General features: G+C 36.9%; 1 protein-coding gene across 3 annotated transcripts in view; it reads left to right on the top strand.

The window, feature by feature from the left end:
* The window catches only part of ablim1a (actin binding LIM protein 1a), a 97,019-nt gene that overhangs the window by 19,182 nt on the left and 51,115 nt on the right, over positions 1-26,722 (top strand). The window contains exon 1 of one of the 3 annotated variants that reach the window (XM_055162696.1): positions 2,700-2,827. The exons of the other annotated variants lie outside the window; for them this stretch is intronic. Coding sequence (XP_055018671.1) covers positions 2,806-2,827 — 22 coding nt within the window. The 5' untranslated portion in view covers positions 2,700-2,805. Of the gene's footprint in view, positions 1-2,699; positions 2,828-26,722 lie in introns of those variants that run through there. 3 annotated transcript variants of the gene reach the window in all.

The raw sequence follows: 26,722 nt of genomic DNA, 5'->3' as shown, positions 1-26,722 counted from the left end.
ATGACTATTTTAAGACCAAAGTGAAAAGTCTGACAGCAGCAGTTACAGAGAGAGGGGCGACAAAGTGAATTGGAGCCAGAGTTGATGGAGCCAGAAGCGTGCCAATGCTCACTTCCTATTTGGAACACGGCAGCTCCATTTATATACACGACAATTGCCCATTGTTTTTAAGACTGACTGAAGTTAATAAGAACAAAAAAGCAATATTGTGTTGTTGACTGACTAGACCATAATGTGGATATCCTTAGACCTACCACTAGATGGAGTAGAGAGCCACTTGTAGCCGGTATGGATTTTAAAGATTTTTTTTTTTTAATATTCAAAAGGTTTGTTTTGTTTTTAAGTGTAATATGGTTAAGATTTTCAGTATTTGGTTTGAAAATCTGGATCGTATTCTAATATTAACAATAAATGTAATAATAATACAAGAACAGACATGAACTATTTTGGCTTTCATACGTTTGTGACAATGTTTTGTTTCTCCTCTAGCACTTTTGTTGCACTTTTTCCATCTTATTAAAAAAAAAAAGTTATGTATTTGGCTACGCTTCAATGATCTGCTCAGTTTAGACACAGTGCTGCCCCCTGGTGATAGCAAAAGGAGAATTTCAGTTTGTCCCCTGGTGATAGTTATTGCTTCCAAACCCCTATAGGCTCCATGACTAATCTTTCTTCTTTTGCATGTTCAAATTATAATAATAGACTTTGCCTTTGCTCTATTTTTTCTCGAGGCATGATATAAGAGGCGGAGTGTGGCTTGGACGTACGCTCCCGTGTTCTTTGTAATTGGATTAGAGAGGATCCACTCAAGTTATTAATACAGGGCTCCTGATAGATCTCTGTAAGCCTGATCTTTGACCCCTGATAGCCTTGCTGCCTTCCAATTCTTACACGAAGTTCCAGTCAGTGTGACAGTGGACCCTTCTGCGTCACATGGCAGCTAACGTGGCTGTAACTATGAACAGATATCGTCATCAGATTTTATTAATCCAGTTTGTCGGACAACTGACAGGACAGACCACTCACCAGACCCAGTATTAAACTATTATCTTTAAACTTTATGTCTATATAAATACAGAGGGAGATTCAAAGGTGAAAAATTGTGTATTCTTGATGCCAGGCAAATCTGAAAACTGCTAACTATAGGCTTATAAACCTCAGTCTATAAACTCCTCCTCACAGATTGGCCATATAGCATTGATGGTGATGTCAAATGCAGAGAACAAATGAATTACCCCCTACAGAGACATTTAAGTATTGCCCACATATCTGCAGGGCTGCCATAAAGAAGGCATTATTTGTCAAATGGATTATCACATTTTCTCCCTTTCATCTCACTAAAAGACATTTTGCAACCCAGTTTACATTTTATTAACAAAGAAATACTAACCAGTGTATGGCTGTGGCACTTAGAAAGACAGATACATGCTGTTCCCAATACCGATTGTTTATAGCAATCCAATCAATCCAATCCATAGCAACCAATGGCCATTAGGATCTGCCAATATTTAGGGCTGATAATTTGACCCGATTTTGATTATTTTTATTGAACTTTTTCATTTTAATTCACTATAAAATCATCCATAGCTAGGGCTGGGTATCATTAAGAAGCTGCCGATACGATACATATCTCGATACATAGGTCACGATATGACACATATCTCAATACATAGGCCATGATACGATACATAGGCCATAAAATGATACATATCTCGATACAGTGCTCTTTTGGCTCGATACGTTATATTTCATATCGATTCTATACGGTTCAATAAAAATAATGGCTAAATCATGGGTGTGATACTAAAAGTCTTTAAAGTACATATGAAACACATCCATTTTAATCCTCAAAACAGTGAAAATGTCAAATGTGTCTCATAAACGAGTTTTCTTCCTCTGAACAAGCAACAAAACTGTAGCGCTGTAATAAAATAATTTAGTAAAATATACCAAAAATACTCTTGCCAATATATAGATACAGCAGCCCACGATATACATATTGTATCATTACATTAAACGATTTTGTTTACTACATGTGATTTTGTTTTACTACAAACTGGATATAAGACCTATTCAGTCACAAAACTTTTTTCATAATTTTAGGCAACTGGTTGACTCAAACTAAATATTAGCCTCAGTGAGAGATTTAAGGTTTGATAGTTCATATGCTGAAGTGCAGCTATATATGTCAGTCTATCTCTAATAATCTTCTAACAATGCTGTTTCCATCCTATTACTATTTTATTACAGTGCAGTAGAGTAATATGCTAACCACATTTCTCAACATGTGCAAATAAAAACAAATTCACACTTATTTTTTACAACACTGAACTTCTGACTAAATTATCAGTTAATAACATGACATTTAATCATATGTTTACCAGTAAAAAAGATATGTTTCTGCTGCTCCTGTGTGACTGTACTAGACTTTCCCGGCGCAGTGCATGACTCATTCTTTACCAACAAAATGCAAATCCCAAAACCATATTTTTTGGGGAGAGCAAGGCATTTAGGGTTAGCGTTACTCAGCGGCAGGCAGTGGGATCCACCTGGCTGCTGCATTGAAGAGGCGGCTGACACAACAGTGGGGCTGAGCGAGGGAGGGGAGAGAAAGAGAGAAAGAGAGAGAGAGAGAGAGAGAGAGAGAGAGGGGGAAGAGGGGAGAGGAGAGAGATCAGAGCAAAACAGTCAGACAGGAACGGAGCACCACGCTGTCCGCCCAGCCTCTGCCTCTCTCTCCTCAGCCTTCACTAAAAATACATTAACATCACTGGAGTATTTTTGTGTGGCTTCCCCTGTATTCAAATGGTCATGGTTAAGGAAAAAGGTATGTCAAAATCCACAAATTGTTCTGCATGTTTCGCCGCTTCTTCTGTCAATACCTTTAGCCTATATACTTCACCTTATACATCAGTGTCATTGCTCTGTATGTTGTTTGTCTGTGTACTTGGCTGTTTTTGCTCATTATTCCAAGCTAAACTGTCATGTTTTCAGTTCATGTAGATACTTGCTACACCCTTTTCCTAGCGCTCCACCAGCTGATACTCAATTTGGCAGCGTCAAGATTTATGTTAATGCATCTTAGCACAAAGCATATGGCCTATTATAAGTAACATCACTAGAAAAACCTATTGTTGTCCATGCTTAAGCTTTCCACCAGTGATTTTGAACGAAATAGGCTGAAATAAAAAGATATTTCTAGGCTAAACCGGACCGTATTGCCGTCCACACCGTCCACACACACTGCGCAGCAACGCTATGAACCCAGTGCGCTATCTCTCCCCCTATGCCTCCCCCTGTTTCCTCGCTCGCCCCTCTGTCTGCAGCCGTTGCCATAGCGACCATCTAAAAGGTACAGTCCATTGTTTTGTCGGTGCTGTGGCCTCATTCACGGTGTATAGACCCCTGTATAGAGATAGAGGGGGAAAGAGAGAGAAGGTGTTTTTAGCTGAGTAATTTGGCGAGGCTGCGAGGTGGTTTTGTAAACATGGAAAGATTCAGCAAACACAAAAGGGGTACCAAATATTTTCCACTTCAAAGAAAGTTCCAGTTTAGCATTGCTTGTTCCGTGGTTTAGTCCTGTTTAGTCGAAGTTCAAGTCCTGGATCAGACTTGGTTTAGCTTTGGTCTTGGTTTAGACCTGAGCTAATTCTGTTAGAGATGGAGAGAAGTTTCAATTAGTGTTGATGATTTCATGGTTTAGTCCTTGTTTAGACCTGGTTTAGTCCTGGTTTAGGCCTGGTTTAGTCTTGATTAGGACCTGTTTGAGTACTGTTGGAGAGGTGGTTCCACTAAAAAGTTGGTTTCTTTCTGTCTTGGACTGGACGACATCTAGATCCTGGTTTAGACTTGCTTTAGACCCACCTTTGTGTTCTCTTGATTACCGGTATACTATATCTTGTTTAGACATAGTTTAGTCCTGGTTTAAGTCTGATTTAGTCTTGGTTAGGACCTTTTTCAGTACTTCTGGAGAGTACGTCTAGATCCTGGTTTAGACTAAGTCTAGATCCTGGTTTAGACTTACTTTAGACACAATTTTGTGTTCTCGTGCTTATACTATATCTTATTTGGACCTGGTTTAGACCTGGTTTAGACCTGGTTTAGCCTGGTTTAGTCTTGGTTAGGACCTGGGTGAGTACTATTGGAGAGGTGGTTCCACTATAGAGTTGTTTATTTCCTGTTTTGGATTGGATAAAGTCTAGATCCTGGTTTAGACTTACTTTAGACCGACCTTTGTGAACTCTCTTGATTATACTATATCTTGTTTAGACCAGGTTTAGTCTTGGTTAGGACCTGTTTGAGTACTGATGGCGAGGTGGTTCTGCTAAAGAGTTGGTTATTTCCTGTTTGGACAGGATTACGTCTAGATCCTAGTTTAGACTTACTTTAGACCCACCATTGTGTTCTCTTGATTATACTATATCTTGTTTAGACCTGGTTTAGTCCTGGTTTAGACCTGGTTTAGTCTTGGTTGGGACCTGGGTGAGTATTGTTGGAGGGATGGTTCCACTATAGAGTTGGTTATTTCCTGTTTTGGACTGGACTACATCTAGATCCTGGTTTAGACTTGCTTTAGACCCAATTTTGTGTTCTCGTGCTTATACTATATCTTGTTTAGACCTGGTTGAGACCTGGTTGAGACCTGGTTGAGACCTGATTTAGGCCTGGTTTAGGCCTGGTTAGGGTTTAGACTTGCTTTAGACCCAATTTTGTGTTCTCGTTCTTATAGTATATCTTGTTTAGACCTAGTTTAGTCCTACCCTTGTGATCGACTGGCGACTTCATTCTGCTGGAGCCTGTTAGTCATGTGTGTTACCTGAAGAATTCTCGGGAGTTTATAATATTTAAATGTCCTTTCTATATTGTTTCAACCTCCCTCACGGCTCTCCCTGTTTACAGACGGCGAGGGGAATAGAGAGAGGTGTTGTTCCACCTTTTGGAGCTGAGGTCAGGCAGCTGTGTGGAGTAAATGAGGCCACGGTCCAGGGACATTGTATTAACGTTAACCTGTAATTTACCAAAGCACCAGACCACACAGTGAATCAGAGGCTCAAATGGGCTCTTTAGATGTTATTCAAGTGCACTTTCAAATGTCACGTTAACTTACAAGAAAATAAGGTGCTCTAAAGTGTAGTCTGCTTGATTCATGTTGATCTTAGTGGTTTATCATGAATGGTACAGTATAAATGGCATATTTTGTAATTTGGCAAGCTACAAGTTTGAGAAGATATTACTTTATTTTCCCTCACATTCATCGTTCCGATTGATTTTATTTTGTATTAATAAAAACAAATATAAATGGTTATTAATTTCCTGAAGAGGAGAAATATTAGGAGAATTTTAATTATTGCATTTGAACACAAAAGTTAGTCAATTTGTTCCTTCCAAATCTGAAACCAAAATCTGACAGAGATTTAACTGTAGACCTTAAAAAGACTCAAGATTAGAAATGACTGCATCTCAGTCTTGTTTGAAATTTAATTAATTGCACAAACAGGGCTGAGTATTATGAAGAAGTTGCCGATACGATACATACCTCGATACACAGGCCATGATACGATATATATCTCGATACAGTGAGCTTTTGATTTGATATGATATATTTCAAATCGATTCGATTCGGTTCAGTAAAAATAATGGCTAAATCGTGGCTATAACACTAAAAGTCTTTGTTAAACCACTTCTTGTGCAAAGTGAATATGAAACACAAACATTTTAATCCTCAAAACAGTGAAAATGTCAAATGTGTTGCATGCATCACAAAAAAAAAAAAGTTAAGATGACGTTTTATCATGATTTGAATTGTAAATTTCACTTGACAAGTAAAATTATCTGCCAGTGGAACAAGACTTTTTCTACTTAAAATATGACAATACATCTTGCTACACTTAAAATAAGAAAAACAACAACTCTTTGCACTTAAAATAAGAAACGAAATCAAATGTTGCTTGAATTAAGAAAAACACACTTATTCCATTGGTAGAATTTACGCAAATAAAGTCAAATGTTCTTAATTTAAGTCATTTTAACTAACCTAGATATTACTTTTTCCAGTGTGAACAGTTTCCTTACCCTGAACAAGCAACAAAACTGTAGCTGTAACAAAATAATTTAGTAAAATATACCAAAAATACTCTTGGTGATATATTGATACAGCAGCCCACGATATTGATACTGTACCAGCACATTAAACGATACGATATATCGATCTGTGGGTTTCAAAATGATAAAAAGTATCATTGCCATAGCTATTAACAAACACAGAACATAAAAAACTGAAAACTGAAACCATGAATAGTTGAATCCGTTATTGCACATGTATTGCACTTTTCGCTCATACTTATTTGCACCCGAAATCCACTTACAAACTTATTTGCTAATCTGCGAGTCCTCAGATGCCCCCTGCAGTCTGGGAGGCGGTCAGTGCAGTGAATGGGCGATATTGGAGTGTTAAATCTGAATGTATGTGTGTGTTTATGGCTCTCGTTGGCAGAGCGTGGAGTTTGTTTACAGGCCGACAGCTCAGGGCAGGACGGGGGCGGTTCTCTGACTCTCTCCTCTGCTTCATGTGGAGAGTCCAGACCACACGGACCAGCTGCAGGGGCTACACTGTAAAAAAGGAATACGTTTCATAAGTTAAAATGACTCTTGTTTTGAGTAGTTCTGTTGACCCGTTTACTTCCAGGCAATGTAATATCATATAATATCCTTTGAGACAACGCTATATTGAAAAGTTGCATAATATAGTGACTCTTCACATTGGCCATAATACTTTAAAGGTTCACTGTGTAACTTTTCTTGTGGAGGGTCAGTATCCATAGAAATGTCACTGTTTCACCTGAAATGTTCAGGTATATGACATTAAACTTATTTACCATTTATTCAGTGATTGGTGTCTTAATTGCAAATAAAATACGCACCATTTTTGTCTCCATGGTGATAGATAAGTTTAATGCCATACTATGGGAAACTTCACGCTAAACAATAACGTCTTAATGAAGGCAAGCACAAAAGTTACATAAAGTCCACATTTAAGTTTAAAGGTGCACTGAGTAACTTTTCTTTTGGAGGGTCTGCCATTTGCTTGTCTCCATGATGATGTGCTTGGATTGCCTGGGATGTTCCACAGTACGGCATTAAACAAAAATATCTTCTACTGTTGCAATTACAGGTGTTTTTATTTTCCAAAACTACCGCAATACCATGCATTATTACCGTCAGCGGGCCCACTTCTCCTCAGAGTTGATCTGTAACTTGGCCTGGTGATGTGGCCTGCTTGTCTCCATGGATATAGTTAAATTAAATGCCATAAAACAATAACATCTAAATGGAGTCAAGCAGGTGGCGGACCGTCTACCAAAAAAAAGTTACGCGATGCACTTTTAAATGCATTAAAATACAAATGATAGTGAAAGCTGCTAGATCATACTGGTGTTTTTGCAGTGTTGCAGAGTCCCTCCTGTCCCAGCGCTGGCAGGACACCCATAAAACCTCAGGGTGCCACATGTCCCTCTCCCTGTGCACAGCCGTGGTCCGCCGTGGGATCTGGTCAGAGCCTGGTGTGGTTTTGGTGAAGCTTTTATGCCCTGTTCACATGTGGGCGGGGACTTTTGGACGGCAAAGACCATCTGTGTGACAAGAAATGTTTCAGGTCACAAATAGCATAGTCTTTCTGAGCAGCCGGTTGGAATATGAAATCAAAAGCACATAAATCTTTGGCTGAAATCATCTTTATTTTTGCCGTTGTTTGGATAGAGCTTGTGTTTTAGTGTGTAATTTCAAATGGAGAGCTGGTGGCATAACTCTATGGTTGATTCACATTTTTTTATAGGAATATCCAAACAGAGAATAAACAAAACGCGTAAGGTTGGAATTTATCTTTTTCGTTTGGAGTTTAGGTCTGTACGTTTTAATATTTAGTTTAAAAAAATCATGCACTTCTTTGATAATGCTGTTTTTTTTTGTTTTTTTTTCTTCATTATTGCTGTCAGAAAAGACATTGAACATTAAGCATTAAGCCGACCCAATCCTAGTTTACATAGTCTTTATGAACATATGACAGCTAGTTTTTCATGTTTTTATTTCTTTGTTCGGAGCTGACATCAGTCAAGTGAAGAAAAGTTAATTTATAAGAAGTAATACACAATACACAAAATCCCCTCCAAACAATTTACATACAAGGAACACAATTTACTGACAATAAACACTATAATTTATGATTATTGTCCTGTTTTTGTTTGCATAATAACTATTGTGTTCATTGGATGAGCTTTGGCACTTGTTTACCGTATGGTTGCAACAGTAATGGAATTTCCTCTCTGTCACATCTGCTGCCCATATATAAACGTCACCAGAAATGTCAGACTAGAAAACTAGGCAAAATTTCTAGTAACGTCTTTAAAACAATAATAATTTAACCTAGGAGTTATCAGACTTTTTGAGCCTAGAGAACCCTTATTGGTAGCCTGATTCATCAGCGTTTTTCACTTTGTGGAAACCGTCTGACCTCACAGCATTAGGATTTGTTCGCTCGACAGTAGGCGGGTACTTTTTTATTTAACCAATCGCTGCTATTTGGTTGTGATGTATGTAATGCGCCAAATCCTGTAGGAAGAAGGACACTAATGTCTTTCCCCTTGTTAAAACTCACCAAACATTCTCTTTGTTCTGGCTTTAAATACTCGATCTTGGGAATCTTTGCCAACACAGAATGTATGGCTTCGTCTACATCCATCTCGGCCGCTTTGTTTACTGTTGTGCAACAAAAGGGACCCAGACGGGCGCTTGAGTTTGATGTCATGGCTTCACAGCTCTTCGCTGATTGGCTGGAGCGTGGTTTAGAACTTCCAGGGTTCTTGCAAACAGTCTAGTGTATTCCGATTCCTGACCTACTCGCTGGAGAGAAATTAAATTGAGCGGAGGCACTAGGTGAAAAAGTCCCGGGGTCTCCATTTCGTTCTCCAAGATGACACCACAATAACATTTAGAAGATTAAACTACATGCGTTACCAAATTCAAATGAAAGATTTCTCATAGTTTTTTATTGGTGTAGTTGTTTCCATAAAAAAACATGTGTTGGGCATTGTATATCACATGAGAACCTCTGGTCATATGCACTTTTATGTATTTTCAACCTTGCTATTTGTCTTCTCCTAACCTTGTATCTTGTATTATGCAACAGCAGGGAGTGCAGGTGGGCCAGGCTCAGCTGACTAAACTCTGAATTATAGTGTGTGGTGAAACAGATGAATCACAATCACAAGTTTGCAGCGCTAGCGTTTTGTCTGTGCGCTGCTAGTGTCCTATTTTTAAAGCCAAGAATATACAGCAGCTACATACGGCCTTGGAAGAGTCTGTGGTTTATTATTAGGGCCATGTGGAGTCCAGCTCAGACCTTATTTTCACCTCTGCCTTCGCCTCGTGCTGCTGCAGACCTGATTCATTTAGTGTTTGTCAAGTGTCTTAAGACTCCTGTGATGTTGTGAATGAGATAATCAGGTTCACATGTGAGGCCAGGATCACGCTGACAAACACCCACAGCACAATCACAAGTCTAAACTTCTGACAGTCAACAAGGAAAGTTTGTTGACTTTTTTAAGTTTGTTGAGTCTTGTTATGGGATAGATTGCTTTATTCTACAAGGCTGAACTTTGAATCCTGCTAAAAATATACATCTGCATGAGTTGAATCCAGAAAAGGCTATAGCTATCCTTTTTTGACTAGTTTAGTGTTGGTTTGAGTTAGCCTGATTTATCAGCCGGTTTCACTTCATGGAAACCGTCTGACCTCACAGCATTAGAATTCATTTGCTCGACGGTTGGCGGGTACTTTTTTTATTTAACCAATCACTGTTATTTGGTCGTGACGTATGTAATGCACCAAATCCCACAGGAAGAAGGGCAATAACGTCTTTCCCCTTGATAAAATCCACCAAACATTCTCGTTGTTCCGACTTTAAATCCTCGATCTCGGGAATCGTTGCCAACACAGAATGTACGTCTTTTCGCTGATTGGCTGGTGCCCATATTCGCACTTCCAGGGTTTTTGCGAATCAACTAGTGTTTTCCGATTCCTGACCTAGGCGCAAAGAGAGAAATGAAATTAAGCGGAGGCACTAGGTGGCGCCAGCCTGGCTAGGTTTGAGTAGTTTTATACTCAAACCTAGTCAGGTAGGTAGTAGTTAGTTTGAGTAGTCTAAAATAGATAATTGTTTTAAGATGTGTCTGTCTGAAAATACTTCCTATTTAGTCTGCCTTCTTCAAACAAAATTATCTATCAATAAAGACGTATTTTTGCTGGGGTCTTATTTTGAATACAATTTCTTTCTCTTAATTAAGGGAAAATATTGTCAGAACATAGAGAAAAATTCTACACAGTCTTACCAGCAAAATTTATTAGGACATACCAGATTGAAACAAGTTGAACAAGTTTACTAAATAGTGAAATATTTAAATTAAGCCTATTTAAATATGGGGTTTCTTTTCCTTTTTCTTAGGTGAGCTCCATAGTATGTCAGTCAATGATAAGTCTAACGTCCCTTGCTTATAAAACGTGTCACAATCAAACTATAGAATAAGAATAACGGTCGTCTCTGAACCCAAAGCCCCTCACAGACCCTCAGACCCGCATGCTGGACTCTCCCATAGACCCCAGTGTTTGTCCAGCTGGCACAGTGGACCAGAATACACAGATACGGAGATAAGAGACACACCACGGACCCAATATGGACGGACTATAACAACAGCAGCTCAATGAAAGAAACACACAGCGCTCCGTACTTTTGTTCCAGCCAATAAACTTCCTCCTCTTCTCAACAATCACCTCCAACATGACCGGAAATTACACAGAGAAGAAGTGTGGGCACCTTTTTAACACCAACCAAGTCAGAGATGTTCAGTAGAGGTTTTTATACTGTATTTCATGAAGTTCTTTGGTCCTTGGATATAATTTTGAGTAAATATGGAGATGCTAGCTGGTTTGAATATGTGAAGAGATTACTGTTCAGGGATTTTTGCCTGTGGCTGTATTTGTTAGTGATTTAGTTGAGTCCATGTCTGGGTAAGGCTGTACAATTAATCGAATTTTGATCTCGATTTCAATTTGTGTTTCTAAACTCATATAGTTGAGTTGAAATGATAAAGCTTAACAAAGTTTATGTTGGTATATTTTTTATATAAATAAGTATATTTTGTTTATTTTTTAAATGTAGAGATTGTAGAACAGCTGGATATATACTTTATTTTGAATACATTTATGTTTTTCTATGTCTTATATTATGTTCAAAGTATATTTTATTCATTTTATGTTTTATACACATACACGTTTTATGTAAATGATCAACAACAAAGTGTTTTTTTCTTTTGAGAGAGTGAGAAATACTGAATAAATGCATCATGTAACAAAAAAAAAAAAAATTTTGAATAATTGTGATAATGATTTTTTCTATAATAGAGTCCTATGTCTGAGGTATATACAGTATGTCTTTAGGGACATCTGATTTCTTATAAATGGAGATGATTTTTTAACAGAATTTATTTAAAATTTCAAACTATTCGACAATTTTTAAAACTTGTTTGTCAATGAAACTGACACATGAATCTTTACATCGTCATCGCATCCTGTTTTGACCAGAATAGCCCTGTAAAAAAATAAAATAAAAAATATTCAGTGGATGTGATTTGGTAAGATTCTATGTTTTTTGTGTATTTTTTTTAGATTCAGAACTTATTAGTCATTTTCCAATAATACCGCAAAAATATTACATGATAATAATTGACTTTGAATGTGCTCAGAAATACAATAGTTCACTATAGGAGCCAGGCACACGGCCAAACTCTTTATAAGCTCGACCTCCTTCAATGGGGCTTGCAGTTCATCGAGCGGCCATTGTATTGTCCAAGAAGCACGACTGAAGTTTTTTTCCTTCAATATTATGTACCTGAATGGTCAACAACAAATGCCCCTCAACATGGCATTCACCCATTCAAAATCCTATCATTATCGCCTAGTGGTCCCTTGGGATAGCTATTCAAAGATTGTGGGGTCTGGCGGAGGTTGATAGAGGCTGGATTCGTATAATTTGTGCCCGCGTTTGAAGTGCTTTGTCTGGGTGGCTGGTGGCGTGGTGTTGGGGGGTGGGGCGGGGGTTTTCGGGAGGGGTGATACATACATATTTATAAAGGGGAGGGTTAAGAGATTCTAGTTATGTCGAGGTGACGAAGAGCACATGACACGCCCACCCCCCCACACGACGAGCAGGGACAATTAGGATTCATGTTTTATGCCCTTTGATTTATAGGTGTGGAGGGGGGCTCGGATGGGACGACCTGCAGGCTACAAGGACAATGGGAGTCAAGCAGATATATGTATTGTATGTATTAGACAGGGCAGGCCAGAGGGGCAACTATGAGCACAATCAAAATGGTGTTCGGCTGCAAAATTATACAAAATTATTAAGTCAAAATGTACTTTTTTAACACTGCAACTGAATTCCAATTTTGTTAAAAGGGCCTATATTATAGCGTTTTCTTATTTATGGTATAATCCAAAACGTAGCTGGGGTTGTGTGTTTCCTTCACACACAAATCCATATATATTTAGTCTGAGGACATCTCGCAAAAAGAAAACACTGTTGTACTTTGTGATGTGAGTACAGGAAGGCCTCCCAGTACTGTGTCTTTAAATGCCATACACCAACACCAGAATTATTTGGATAATTTCATTTCCTGTAATGGTCATTGTGGTCTCTACTAAAGTGTAAACTAAACGGTAAAAGGTAGATGTTAACTTGAAAACTATTACTTCATGACATCACAAGGTGGAACAGCATTTTGATCTTTGGAGATGTAAACAGACTAATAATAATAATAACAAAACACAACTCCAGATCTGTTTTTGATGAAACTCAGAGTCATAGTCCAATGAAGTTAATTTGGTTTTCCGATAAATTATGTTATTAGGTTCTTTTTTCAGACCAAGAGTTTGTTTTCATACCTGACAGTTTCGACTGCTCACTAGCGGTCTTCTTCAGTTTGATCACGTGATGTTGCTGCGACGTGTTTGATCAGCTGATTTAAACAGGTTTTGGCGCTGTCTTTCTACCACTGGAGGCAGGATGGCCATCTGCAGTCCGACTTCCTCAGGACAGTATCCCAGGTGTGTGAGAGTAAAATGGATTAACACACCAGTGAAATCGTACAGAAAACTCAGGCAATTACTCGTCTACTCAAAAGCCAAAATAGAACTGGAGCATAAATGTAATGTCATATAGGAAATACCCTGCATGTCCTGCAATAAAACATACATCGGGGAAACAGGGAGGGCGTTCAGTACACAAAAAAGGAACATAGATCAGAACGCGAGAAGGAAACAGCAAAGGCGAAACATGAGCAACAAAACATAAAGCAGAACAGGAACAACTCAAATCGTCCATCTCTAACCACTGTAAAAGAGAGAACCACATTATGAACTGGGACGGCGCAAACATCATTAGGACAGAGGAAAACAAACATCGTCCCTGGATTAAAAAGGCAATCGAAATACAAAAACGTGCCTGTGGGACTATAAACCGGGACAAGGGGGCTTATTTACTCTCACACACCTGGGACACTGTCCTTAGGAAGTCAGACTGCAGATGGCGCTGTCATCCTGCCTCCACCGGTAGGAAGACACCTGTTTAAATCAGCTGACCGGACACGTCACAGCAACATCACGTGACCACTCTGAGGAAGACCACAGTGAACAGTGAACAGTCGAAACTGTCAGGTATGAAAACAAATGCTTGGTCTGTAAAAAAAACCTTATAACATAAACTCAGAGTCATTTTTGCATAATGAAGGACCTGCATTTTTGAATACTGTGTTTGAGTTTAAATTAAATGAACATGACAAAGGCTTTTTAATTGGATTGTATGGCTAAGTTTTATCTAAATAATGCAATAGTAGAGCATGGCAAATATGTTTATCTCATAATCACGTTAAAATCACAGTACAAACAAATCAAAACATAAATAATTGTCATTAAATTAACATTAAAAGAGCAGAGTGCAGAATAAAAACCTTTCAGTGATAAAGCCTGGATTTGAACATGTCGAAGTAGAGGCCTGTCTCACATCAAATATTGATTTTAATAACTTGCTTTGTCATTGTAAGCAGATTATAAATTATTCAACAATTTTGTTTTTGGCTTTTCATGCTGTTTCATATTTGATGCTGTTTGATGGTTGTTGTGGTGAGAGTTTCTGAAATGAGCTCTAGTTTAGACTATTGCTACACTACAGATACTGGGAATCATTTTTCTTGCTTTTTACAGTCAATAATGGATAAATAAATGGTATGAAACTATGCAAATCACTAATTAAACCAAAACTATTGTGTCTTCTTGAAATCTACTTATGTAAGAGTAACTATTTGTAAACACAGTGGAGTTCAGCCTTGTATCAGGCGTTAATGAGAGGCAAAAAATAATTACTGAAGGTCAGATTCTCCATTTGTGTTTAATGTGATCTAAAACTGTAGTTATAAATAAAAGGTGGTGACGTTTTTATGATCCATATATTTATGATTTGCTGAAATTAATTTACATTTAAATGAGCTGACATTTATTGTGATGAGGCCTTGGGGAATATACAGTGCTGATGTGTGTAAAACAGCAAAGCACTGCAAAACGCATTATTACATATACTGTAGGAGATTTTTTAAAGGTCAGATTAAAGCAAAATTGACTCGTGTGAACTTTAAGCCATGTTGGTAATGTTGTTACCTCATCAAAAACATACTCAGTCATGTAGTGGTAGTTTTGAAATTAACGGATACCTTTTATTTTTTGTTCAGTAAATATTAGCAATTCCAGGGCTGAAATTATCCCAATGATTCTAGTGAAGGTGTATGGAAGGTAAAAATACAATGGATTTTATTACCACATGACATCACAAGGTGGAACAGACCGTATTCTGTTGTTGAGGCGAACTCAGCCTAAATATGCAGGGTTTGTACGTTAAACATGTGTGAATGAAACAAAACACAACTTCAGGTATGTTTCTGATGATGATTTAGATCAGAAAATGTCTATTTATTGATTTATTTGCTTAGGACGGTGAATGTTAATGGACAGACATGATACAACATGAATGTGAACACACCGGATTATAGCCAAAAGCTCATTTTCATCCGTTGTACCAAAGATGGGACAAATATGGGCCATTTAAATGTTTCTTTAGTGGGATTATGAAGTAAAGCATGAAAGTATAGCCATGTTTAATCTGCCATTTGAAGCCCATTTTAGACCAAATAAAAGCACACTGATTCTTAATACATTTTTTAAATTATTATTTGGTAGCACTTTATAATAACTCCTCCTTATTAAGCATTTATTAAGCATTATTTAACACATTTGTTAATCATTAGTAAACTGTTAACTGTTAATTAATTCTCATCAGTTAATCATTTATAAATTTATATGTTAATGCTTAATTTAGGCTTATTTAACTTGTACTTAATACATTTGTTTATCATTAGTAAGCTATTAACCTCGTAATTACTTCTCATCAGTTAAACATTTATAGATGTATATGTTTGAAGTCATTTTACAGCCATTTGTTAAGCATTATTTAACACACTGGTTAATCATTTGTACACACTTACACTCACATGAGTTAATTGTTAGTAAATACATTATTTAATGTCTTGAGTCATCATTTTTAAATCGTTACTAATTCATTAATACTCATCAACTTTTAATATTTAAAAGAGTTATGTTATACCCAGATTTATCAAATTCTTAACCTACATACTCAAACAATGATTCGTTACTCATTTCTTAGTGGGGTTATTTCCCATATATATATAAAATGTTTTGTAAAGCATAGACAAGTCTCCCTTTAGAAGAACATATTACATCCATGAAGGGTGATCATCATGTGGTGAGTGTAAACACCTCCTGCTTAAACTATTCTAACTACCATGTACAAGTGCTTAGTCGCTGATCAGTCCTGGGAAATAACCCCACTAAGAAATGACTAACAAATCATTGTTTGAGTATGTTGGTTAAGAATTTGATACATTTGGGTATAACATAACTCTTTTAAATATTAAAAGTTGATGAGTACTAATGAATTAGTAATGATTTACTAATGACTGAAGACATTAAATAATGTATTTACTAATGATTAAATCACGTGAAAAAATTAAGAGGTAAGTGTGTACAAATGATTAACCAATGTGTTAATCAATGGGCCAAACTAAATATTTATTGAAAAATTCAACAACATCTGCAATGTCTAATGTCTCTATAGCCTATCTGTACCCAGCGGGCCAGCTCTGATACATTTTTGATATGGTCTCGCGGGCCAAATATAATTATATTGTGGGCCAAATTTGGCCCCCGGGCCTAAGTTTGAAATGTCTGCCTTAGATCATTTCATATTATTTGTTCATTTTGACATGTTATTATAGGGGAAAATGCAGATGTGCAGAAAGCTTAACACATTTGAAGTTACAACCTAAGTTTATTCCATCATTTTGATGAAAAATAATTGTATTTACATTAACTGCCCAGTCTTTGTTGGGATGATGCAATTTCAAGCCTTCAAGTGACATCGACAGGCAGCCAGTGGACATTCACAATGACCTCTACACAGCCACCATCAATCTTTTTCACACATACATTTTTTTCATTTTATTAAACCTTTATAGTCCTTTCCAGTCATAACTCTTTCCACTGGTTGTATATCTCCACATAACATTATCTTTCACGCGTCAAGGTCTATGGGGGTTTTGTGTTAGCTTATGTCTTTGTCTGTGCCACATGTAAACAGTGCGCACTTGTCTGTCTGCTGTCTGCAAATCCTCCTCCAACCAGCGCAAAGCTACTATGAATATTTTATCACCACACTGTGCATAGTTAAGTTCAACTCCCAACCCTTTTCAAAACATCAGCTCATCCTACTGGGTTTAACATCACATGCATTATATAGTGCTGTAATGGTCTATTGTTAAAGCCTGTCTTTAATTTTGTAGGTTTAGTGCTGTGTTTCCCAAACTTTTTTCTAGGGACCCATATTTTAAAAGTCACAAACCTTCGCAACCCAAGTCGACCCAATAGACATTATTTGTAAATAAAATAAAGGTGGATTTGACCATTATTGAACATTAATGAGGACATTTTATTTTTGACTGAGTGATCGTGTCTCTCTGAACAATTAGTATTACTCAAGTTTTAAACAATGAAAAACACTAATTGAACCAGCAATAAAAGGATCCATACGTTGCCAATTAAATTAAGCCCATTTCTTTTTCTTTTCAACATTCAATTGAACCAGCAATATTGGAACAAAATAATCAATAAAATAAATACAAAAAGATTAGAAATTATACAAAATATGTCCTAACATTTCAACATTTCTAATGAGACAGGTGGACGTATCTGCCTTTTTGTAGCACTTTCCAGTCCGGGGTGCAGGAGGAGAGCGCAACAGAAGATCAGGCGCAGCAATCAGTTTGTTTCTGTGCTTTGTCTTCATTTTTGTGAGCACAGATGTGTCATGTGTCAGTCAAAACTGTATATTGCAGACCTACATGCAGATCGTGACAAGGAAACAATGGTTTAGTGTGTCACCATTAAGAGTAAAGGTTAAAATCATGGCTGTTTCTTTTGGTAATGTCTTATATTTCTCTATAAAAATATTGCGTAACTGAATCAGGAATAATGGCTTTTGTTTGACATCATCACCTTGAAGTTAATCAGAAAACAGAACGAGGTTTTATCCTAAAAGAACCCTCTCTGATCTGAATCATCACACACCATCTAAGCTTTCATGTCCATACTCTGAGAATTTTTAACTCAAGAGCACAGGCCACATGCAGTTCCTTTAAGATTCTATAATGTTTACTAGAAAAAGGGGAGAGTTAAAAGTAAGACCCCTTATCTGAGTTTAAATCATGAATGAAGAAGATGGTTCAGTTTGTTATCTTCATCCCCTTTTCTCACACTAATGTAGGTCCATGATAGCAGTTCTTTCAACAAAAGGGAACATCAAACCTGGTTGTACCTTCTGCTCTCTCTTTTTTACCCTTTAGAAATAAATGCATGGTGTAAAGGGTGTTTTTTTTTTTTTTTTTAATAAATGGTTTAATATTTGTTCATAGGACCTTTAATAATGTTATTGTGCAGTTTTTACTAACATAAAGCATAATTTTCTTAATTTGAAGACTTGTATTTTTGATATGGAGACTACTATTAAAATAAGGTACAACTAAAACCACATTCATCCCCCATCTGCTGTGACATAATCACATTCTTCAATCTGAGAAATATATTCCGAGTATTCTTCTTGCATCAGTACAGGAAATGAAGCTTCCTCAGTAAATCCTCGTATAGGCCCTAGCACGATCTGTGGCCATATTGTTGTTTACCTTTGAGGCAGGGGTCATGACTAAATCTGTCCCGGGGGTCCAACATGGCTTCCCCTTTACTTCCCCCCTGAGGTCCACAAGCAGACCTTATTATTGGCAGCTCACCATAAGACCTGAGCGGGGGTTGGATACAGACAGTAATGGCTATAGCCTTCTTAAAGCACCGTCACATCCAACTTAAACACCATCGCAAAACATTACAATAAATCAGGGCTGGGTGATATGGTGATAAAAAATGTAATTGTGGTCTCATGCCTGTTAAAGTGACATCTTGTGATTCACATATTTTCTCTTGGCTCAAACACTAAACTTTCACTTCCTATTGGTCAACCTCTGCAATGCTGTGAATAAGTGACAGATGAATTTAACTGCAGTGAAGGGCGCCATTTCAGAAGAAACTCATGACTTTAGTTACATCTTCAAAACAGAAACAAGATACTAAATTTATGTGAATTGTGATCTGGCTCTTAAGAAAACTGTGATCGACGGTATTGTATATGATACCTGGAAATATGTTTTATATAACCACACATAACTTTCCAACCATAAAAGATAGAAACTTTTATATAGATACTTTTTTCCCTTGAAAAGCTGGGACTTGCAGCTTTCCGAGCATATTTCCGGCATTATCCTATGTCACACACATGCTGCGTGATGACGTCGGGAAAACGAGTGTCCAATAGGAACTTTGTTTTCCGCCAAACACATGCGCTTCATCCATTTTGACTGGCCCAAACTTTGCCAAAGAGTGTAGTGAGTCAAGATGGTCGACTGCTCTGAGCGTCTGTGTTCTTAACAATTGAAAAGTCCAATTATTTCTCAAATAAATGGCAAATCACCTATCTTGGTGTGAGTATTTGCGCATCCCTTGCTATTTTATTTGAAAGGTTATTTCAGTCAAAATGTACAACTACAAATGTAATATACACTATGGAAATGCATGGAAATGATGTGGCTTGACTTGTTTCCATGACTGGCACCGGTGAAGGAATGGGGCAATTTTGAGGGCAATAAGGATATTTTAGCTTGGCTAAGGCCCTAAATTAATAATTTTTTATATCCAAAAAGTTGTTTATATATTAGGGGTTAAAAGGGAGAGTTTTAATTGCAAAATTAAGAAAAAAATCCAGGTGAGGACAAATATACTAAAATTACCCTTAGGTCTGGAAGGGTAAACTGCAGATTCCCAAATACATATTCCTGACTAAGCAATGCTGTTTTTCATCTAGTAAGTTGCTTGGTGCTGATCAAAGACTGTATGGACATAGCTATAGCCCATTAGCCATTGCGTTCCTAATCGGAAGTGAGCATGGGCGCACAATGGTTACTTCATTGTTTCGTTGCAATTAACTTCTATTAAAAAATCTTCGCCCATCTGTCTGTAATTACTGCTGTCAGACTCGTCATTCTGACCTTCAAATTTTTGTTTTTTCCTACTATACTGTACATGATCCTGGTGTTTTTATTTTCACTATCCTTAAATATGATATGAACATTAATAATCTAACCAATCTGGTGGTGCTTGCTTTCCCCAAGGTCGTTCCCACTCCCACTGGCTTTGGCAACAGGTTGATAGAGAGCCTCATTGCTGTGCCCGCCCCTGTACCTTCAACAACCTCTCTCCTGACTGGCTCTTTGGTTTCTCAGATTTCCAGAGATGTTCGCTAAGTGCTAAAAGTAGTTGTTTCTTATTTTAAGTGTTGCAAGATGTATTTTCATAATTTAAGCACTAAAGGTCTTATTCCACTGGCAGATAATTTTACTTGTCAAGTGAAATTGACTCAAATCATGATAAAACTTTCTTAATTCCAGTCATCTTAACTTAAATAGAACTTCACAAAATGAAGCTTCCTTTAGTCAGAGTGTGATCGATACATTTAGACAATTTACTTTTAAATAATCCAGTTTGGTTCAGTACTTAATTTCCATGTGTGCAATAATGTTTATATACTGTTGATACCGAATTGTGGATCCTATTGTGAAGGCAGTCCAAAATAAAACAAGTTGTGTTGTATTAAATATGCTTCTACTGAATCCTCTGCCCATGCCGAGTCAAGAGAAAGAGAAAGTACTTTTATGTTTTTACTTATGTACAAGAGTTGGTTTTAAACTCAATTGAGAAAACAATAAAGCTCATCAAATTCTATTACTAAGCTTTTAGTCGTATCCTTGACCCATGTAATGATTGAATCCCTAATATATAGCATGTCGGCTATTATGTTTTGACTTATCACACTATGACGCTAACAAGATCTTCAACATTAGCACTGACCTTGTAGAATGTATTATCATTGATTCATAGCACTTACATCAGTGTCTTTGCCCTGGTATATACGCGCTTCGTACTTTAACAAAGTATGAGAGAGAAGAGAAACCATTTACATTTATGTTACACAACCAGATGTGGATAAAAGCAGGGAACATTTAAAATTTTTATTCCTTCAAACCACTCCTTTAAATAATGCAGCCAGAATCCTTTATCAGATGTATATTAAAAGTGAATTTTATATGTTTTTTCTCTACATTGGTAAAGGCTGTGTGGAAAAACTCCAATTCACACCAGGGCTTTTAGTTTAACATCTGTCTTGGATTTTTGACAAGACTTTAAAACACTGTTGACTTTCCGATTGTGTAATGTCAACACAACCTTTTATTAGAAAATGTCAGCTATACCAGGCTTCTATTGGACATATGGGCAACATTTAAATCCACATTTTATGATATAATGTGTCAAAACTAGAAGTACAACTGTGGCTTTGTCGTTCACTAGTAAAATTCTGCTTCAAATCTTGCTCTTTACAGTTTTTTTTGTTGCTGTGTCCATAGGTAAGAAACATTATAAAAGTATTCAGCATAAACTATCTCCTTAAAGATGGTTTTATAACTTTTTATGTAATTTATTGGTTCACAATTTCATGATTCTCCTTTAACCAAAAGACTTTCCTCTAATTAATAATGTTGTTGTGTCCATAGGCAAGACAATATCCGCCAAAGAATATTTGTTTCCCAAAGACTGTGTCACGACCCTCAGGTGGAACACAAGAGATTTTTTTTGTGTCGCCTTGTCACGATCTGCATGTAGGTCTCCAATATACAGTTCTGACAGTATTTCTATGCTTATTCCTTTCCCTACTACATATATGTGTGAACTGGGATTTTCTGTGCTCATAAAAATGAAGATAAAACACAGAAACAGACTGAATGCTGCGCCTGATCTGCTGCTGCGCTCTCGTCCTGCACCCCAGACTAGAACACGCTACAAAAACACAGACAGGACCACCTATCTTATTAGAAATGTTGAAATGTTAAGACATGTTTTGTATAATTTCTAGATTTGGTAATTATTTTATTGACTATTTTGTTCCAGTATTGCTGGTTCAATTGAATGTTGAAAAGGAACAGAAATGGGCGACATTTAATGTCCCAATAGGCGACTTATGGATCCTTTTATTGTTGGTTTAACTTGATGGTATGGTACAGTATGGTAATACTAATTGTTCAGAGAGACACGATCACTCAGTCAGCAATAAATTATCCTCATATGATCAATAATGGTCAAATCCCCCTTTATTTTGTGATTCATGAGTAATGTCTATTGAATTGGGTCTTGGAGGTTTGGACTTTTAAAATATAGGTCCCCAGAAAAAAAGTTTGTGAAACACTGATGTAGAGTGCTGTAATCTGAAGGTTTCTGGTTCAAATCCCACTCCTAGCACATACATCAATGGTGGAGCGGTGAGATCCACTGGTTGGCGGTGCAATTCCTGCTCCTATAGATGAATACATTGTGTCCTTGAGCAAGACAATTAAACCACCTCGCTTCTAGTGTCCGCGTGATGTTTGTGCGATTTAAGTGTGACTGTTTATGTACTGTTTACTATTAGCAAATGTTGTTTTTTAGATGTTCTTTGTATTATATTGACTACATTGACATCATTTTTAAGTTTAGTCTTTTGATTTGACTGCTACCAATTATTCCTGTCAATTTCAGCGCAATCTAATTACAAAAATCAGCACGCAGTCTTATAGATTAGCTGTTGGCACACCTTACAGTGTCCAGATGGCCAGTATTTTGAATGTGGAGGTGCCATGTCCAACAGAGAGGGCCCAGACTGGAGCAGCCTTGTCCAGGGCTGAGTCACACTGTCCCACTGGGTTTAATCACATCTCAGACACTAACCTCCACACGACCCACTCCTCACCTCTCACCTACATGCATCTGTCCATATACTGTGGGCATGAGTTTAGCATTTGGTTCAGTTGGTAATATTTGATGTGCATCTTGGCTTTCAATGTTTTTTGGGGATACTGCATTATGTCCTAGTTCAACATTCTGTTCCACCTTGTGATGTCATGTGGTAGTACAGGAAGTGCTCCACTGTGTTTTTAAAATTAAAAGGTAGTTGTTAACTTGAAATCTACTGCGTCATGACAAGGTGGAACAGAGCAGTGTTTCCCAAACTTTTTTTCTGGATACCCATATTTTAAAAGTCACAAACCTTTGTGACTCAAATCAATAGACATTATTTGTAAATCACAAAATAAAGGTGGATTTGACCATTATTGAACGTTAATGTGGATATTTTATTGTTGACTGAGTGCTCTCTGAGTGTCTCTCTGAACAGTTATTATTACTCAAGTTTTAAACAATGAAAAACAGTCACTGACCGAAGCAACAAAAGGATCCATAAGTCACCTATTTGGACATTAAATGTAGCTGCAATATTGGAACAAAATAGTCAATAAAATAATTACAAAAAGATTAGAATTTATACAAAACATGTCTTAACATTTCAACATGTGTCAGATCTGTGTACTGTATGATCGTGATGAGGCGACCCAAAAAAAATCTCTTGTGACCCACCTGAGGGTCATGACCCAGTCTTTAACAAATATCTTAAAATCATGTTGTTGAGTGTGGTGCTAATAATAAAGCATTTTACGTAATAGATACAAGATTTTTGTCCCCATAAAGATAGGCAGGTTCTCATGAATGGAGACTGTATATACAGATTTTAGTCCCATCAGTACTATTCACTATTGTGTGAAGAAGCATCACAGTTTACATTTATCAAAGGCTTATGTAATTAAATAGATAGAATCGGGACTTGTGTTATAGTCTTATGATTGGTCATATACTTAAAAATCTATAATAAAAATGGAGCCTCATTTTATCAGCTCTGCTCTACACTTCAGTGTATATAATGCATGGGGGACAATGTCTTTTTCTTCTTTCTTTTTCTAAATTCCTCACATCAAATGCCTCACAGTGTGCAATTGCCTTCAAATTGATTTACCATTTAGTATATAGGTTATATCTGCCTGAGCTGAGTATATGGATCTCCAGAAACTTGAACTGCTGTTAATGTTTGAGTCTATGGGCCAAGCAGGTTTATACGCTGCATATAAAAAATATTTAGACAATAAACAGCCCTGTCAAATGAATTTCTTTTTTATAGTATATTGGAAAATCATAGCCAACAAACACTAAAGATGCACTAAGTCATTTTTCCTCGCCTGGAAAGTTCCACAGTTATCCTTCTTCCATTCTGTTAGGACTGTTTTTATTGCTCAAACATCCTGTACCTTGAAAAATACGCATTATTATTTAAATGATGTTGTCTATAAATTGGTGGCACCTGCTTGTCTCCATGAAGATCGATAAGTTCAGTGCTTTACTGTGGAACATTCCAGGAAAAGCCATAACAAGACAAACACGTGGCAAACTCTCGACCAGAAAAGTTACGCAGAGTACCATAAAATAAGGACATTATACTATATCTATTCTAATAAAACCATAACGCTGCTTTTCAGTCAGCGTTACATTGATTCAAACCTCTCTAATTGCCATGTTTAAGGGCAGTGATCCAGGGTATAGGCTCAGTCATCAATAACACAGGCCTACTTTAGTGGCTCATTGATTGGTTCTGATGCTATTCCTGCTCCTTTGGTGGAAGAGTCTTATTTTAGCCTCAGATAATGATTCAGGGCTGCAAAAAGAGCAGAGAGCCTTTTATGTGTTTGTTAAAATAGACAGAAGAGGGGAGAGAGGGTGTTACCTAATGTCCCTCAAAGTGAAGTCATCTGTCAGAGCAGCAGTGCGCCAATGCAGCACTCTGGAACTTCTATATGCATTTGGTTAATATAGTCTTTCATCGTGTCTAAGTTTAGTCCCTTTTTAGTCCTGTTTTAGTACAGTTTGAAGTCTTTGTTCAGTCCTGTTGTACATCTAATTCATAAAGATCTTAAGTATGAAAGATATATACATAAAGCTGTTTGGACTTTTAACTTCTTGGGTTCTTTTTTTAAAAAGACAATACAGCAAAGTGTATTTACCTTGTTGACATGTTTCGGCTGCTAACTACAAGCCATCTTCAGAACAGTCCTGAACAGTTCTGAAGAAGTTAAAGTACATAAGAAGTCAAAATTAACTTACCTTATTATTATCTTTGGTGCTTTTTGGACATACTTTAAAGGTAGCCAAGCTGGGTCCATCTAGTGTATTACCACATGACATCACAAGGTGGAACAGAGTGTTTTCTGTTTGAGAGCCTAAATATGCGTGTTAAACATGTGTGACTGAAACAAAACACAACTCCAGGTATGTTTGTGATGAGGAAACAGCATTATAACAGATCAGAAAATAGCATAATAAGGGCCCTTTAAAGAGCACTATGGAACTTTTCTGGTGTGGGGATCTATCAACCTGTTGTCTCCATGGAGATTTTGTTGCTTTGCTTGGAATGTGTGCATTGCATTTATTCAATGACATTTACCTTTACCTTATACCTTACCATAAAAAGTCTACAGGTTTATTATGAGTGAGCTCGCCTCCCCAAAGATCTGACCTGGAACTGGCTTGGCTTCATCACTTGCTTGTCACCATGAAAATAGTTTAATGTTTAATGCCATACTGTGGAACATTCGGGGTAAAGCAATAACATTATTTAATCGCTGCCTTGAACACAACTCAAATCAATCAATCAATCAATCAAACTTTATTTATAAAGCGCTTTTCATACAAAAACGTAACACAAAGTGCTTTACAGTGATTAAAAACAATCCCGCATTTCCATCCACCCACCCACTTATCCAACCCCACACCTGCCCAACTCCACACAACCAAACAACCCAAATAAAGCCTAGCCACTTATTTTGCACCATGAAAAAGATATTTATTTCTTCCTTGCGGTGCAGAAAAAGCAGAGTTTAACATTGAGCAGAGGGAGAGTTAAACATACAGCTTGATTAAGATGAGAGGGAACAAAACTGTAATTCCACTTAAACTGTGTAAGAAAAGGTGAGTAAGCACAGTTCAAGTCAATGGAGCGGCTGAACGAGCTGCTGAACAGAGGCTCTTGAGCAGAAGTAACACTCAGGTATAAAACATAGGCCCTTAAAGCCATTCAAGCACACAGCCTTTATTTGAGCTCACTCCAGACCTGCGCTTGAAGCTGCTAATCACACACTGCTCAAGTCCATTATTATTGTTAAACATGTCATTTTCAATCTTAGTCACAAGCCCTTGAGAATACATTACTACTATTAAGGTATTATGACAGGTCTAATTGGAGACTGAATAAACTGTACTTAGGCTTTGCAAAAGTTTGTTTTGCTGTATGACACAGAACAGATGATTCTCAAAAACATCTGCAACAGGTTTGACATTGATTTAAAACAGATTAAGCATTGACAATTTGTTTAATAACGTTTCATAATGTTTCCTCATTATTTTTATGCTGGATTGAATCTTTTATTTTAAACAAGTAAAGATGCGCACCAGTGGTGGAAAGTAACAAAGTAAAAGTCGTAAAATACTGTAAATTTTAGGAGTCTGTACTTTACTTAACTACATTTTAAAATACTAAGATACTTTTTACTTTTACTTTACTACATTTGAGAGCAGGTATCTGTACTTTCTACTCCACTACATTTTTTAACTGGTCTGAAAAGTAAAGTAAAGTATTTTTTATTATTTGTTGAAGACCGGATGAAAAGATTATTCATGACAGCAAATAAAAATATAAAAAAAAAAACAGCTAGTAAACAAATATCAAATTAATTGTTTCTATTGAACAAAATTCAGCACAAATCTTTATCAAAATGATTGTATCTGAAGCCTTATTAGACCTCAAAATATTAACAAAATACTATTACTTTTTACTCTTTAAGTACATTTTAAACAGGTGCTTTAATACTTTTAGTTGAGTAGAATTTTTCATTTGATACTTTTACTTGTACTTGAATATTTTTAAGTAACACAGTTGAGTACTTCTACTACTGCTGAATGCAATGCAGGTTTTCTGAGGATC

This window comes from Boleophthalmus pectinirostris, unplaced genomic scaffold, assembly GCF_026225935.1.
Source record: "Boleophthalmus pectinirostris isolate CB_2022bp ecotype Guang Dong unplaced genomic scaffold, ASM2622593v1 HiC_scaffold_5, whole genome shotgun sequence".
Lineage (NCBI taxonomy): Eukaryota > Metazoa > Chordata > Actinopteri > Gobiiformes > Gobiidae > Boleophthalmus > Boleophthalmus pectinirostris.
The sequence above is the reverse complement of the archived record's forward strand: the minus strand, read 5'-3'. Positions and strand labels throughout refer to the sequence as shown.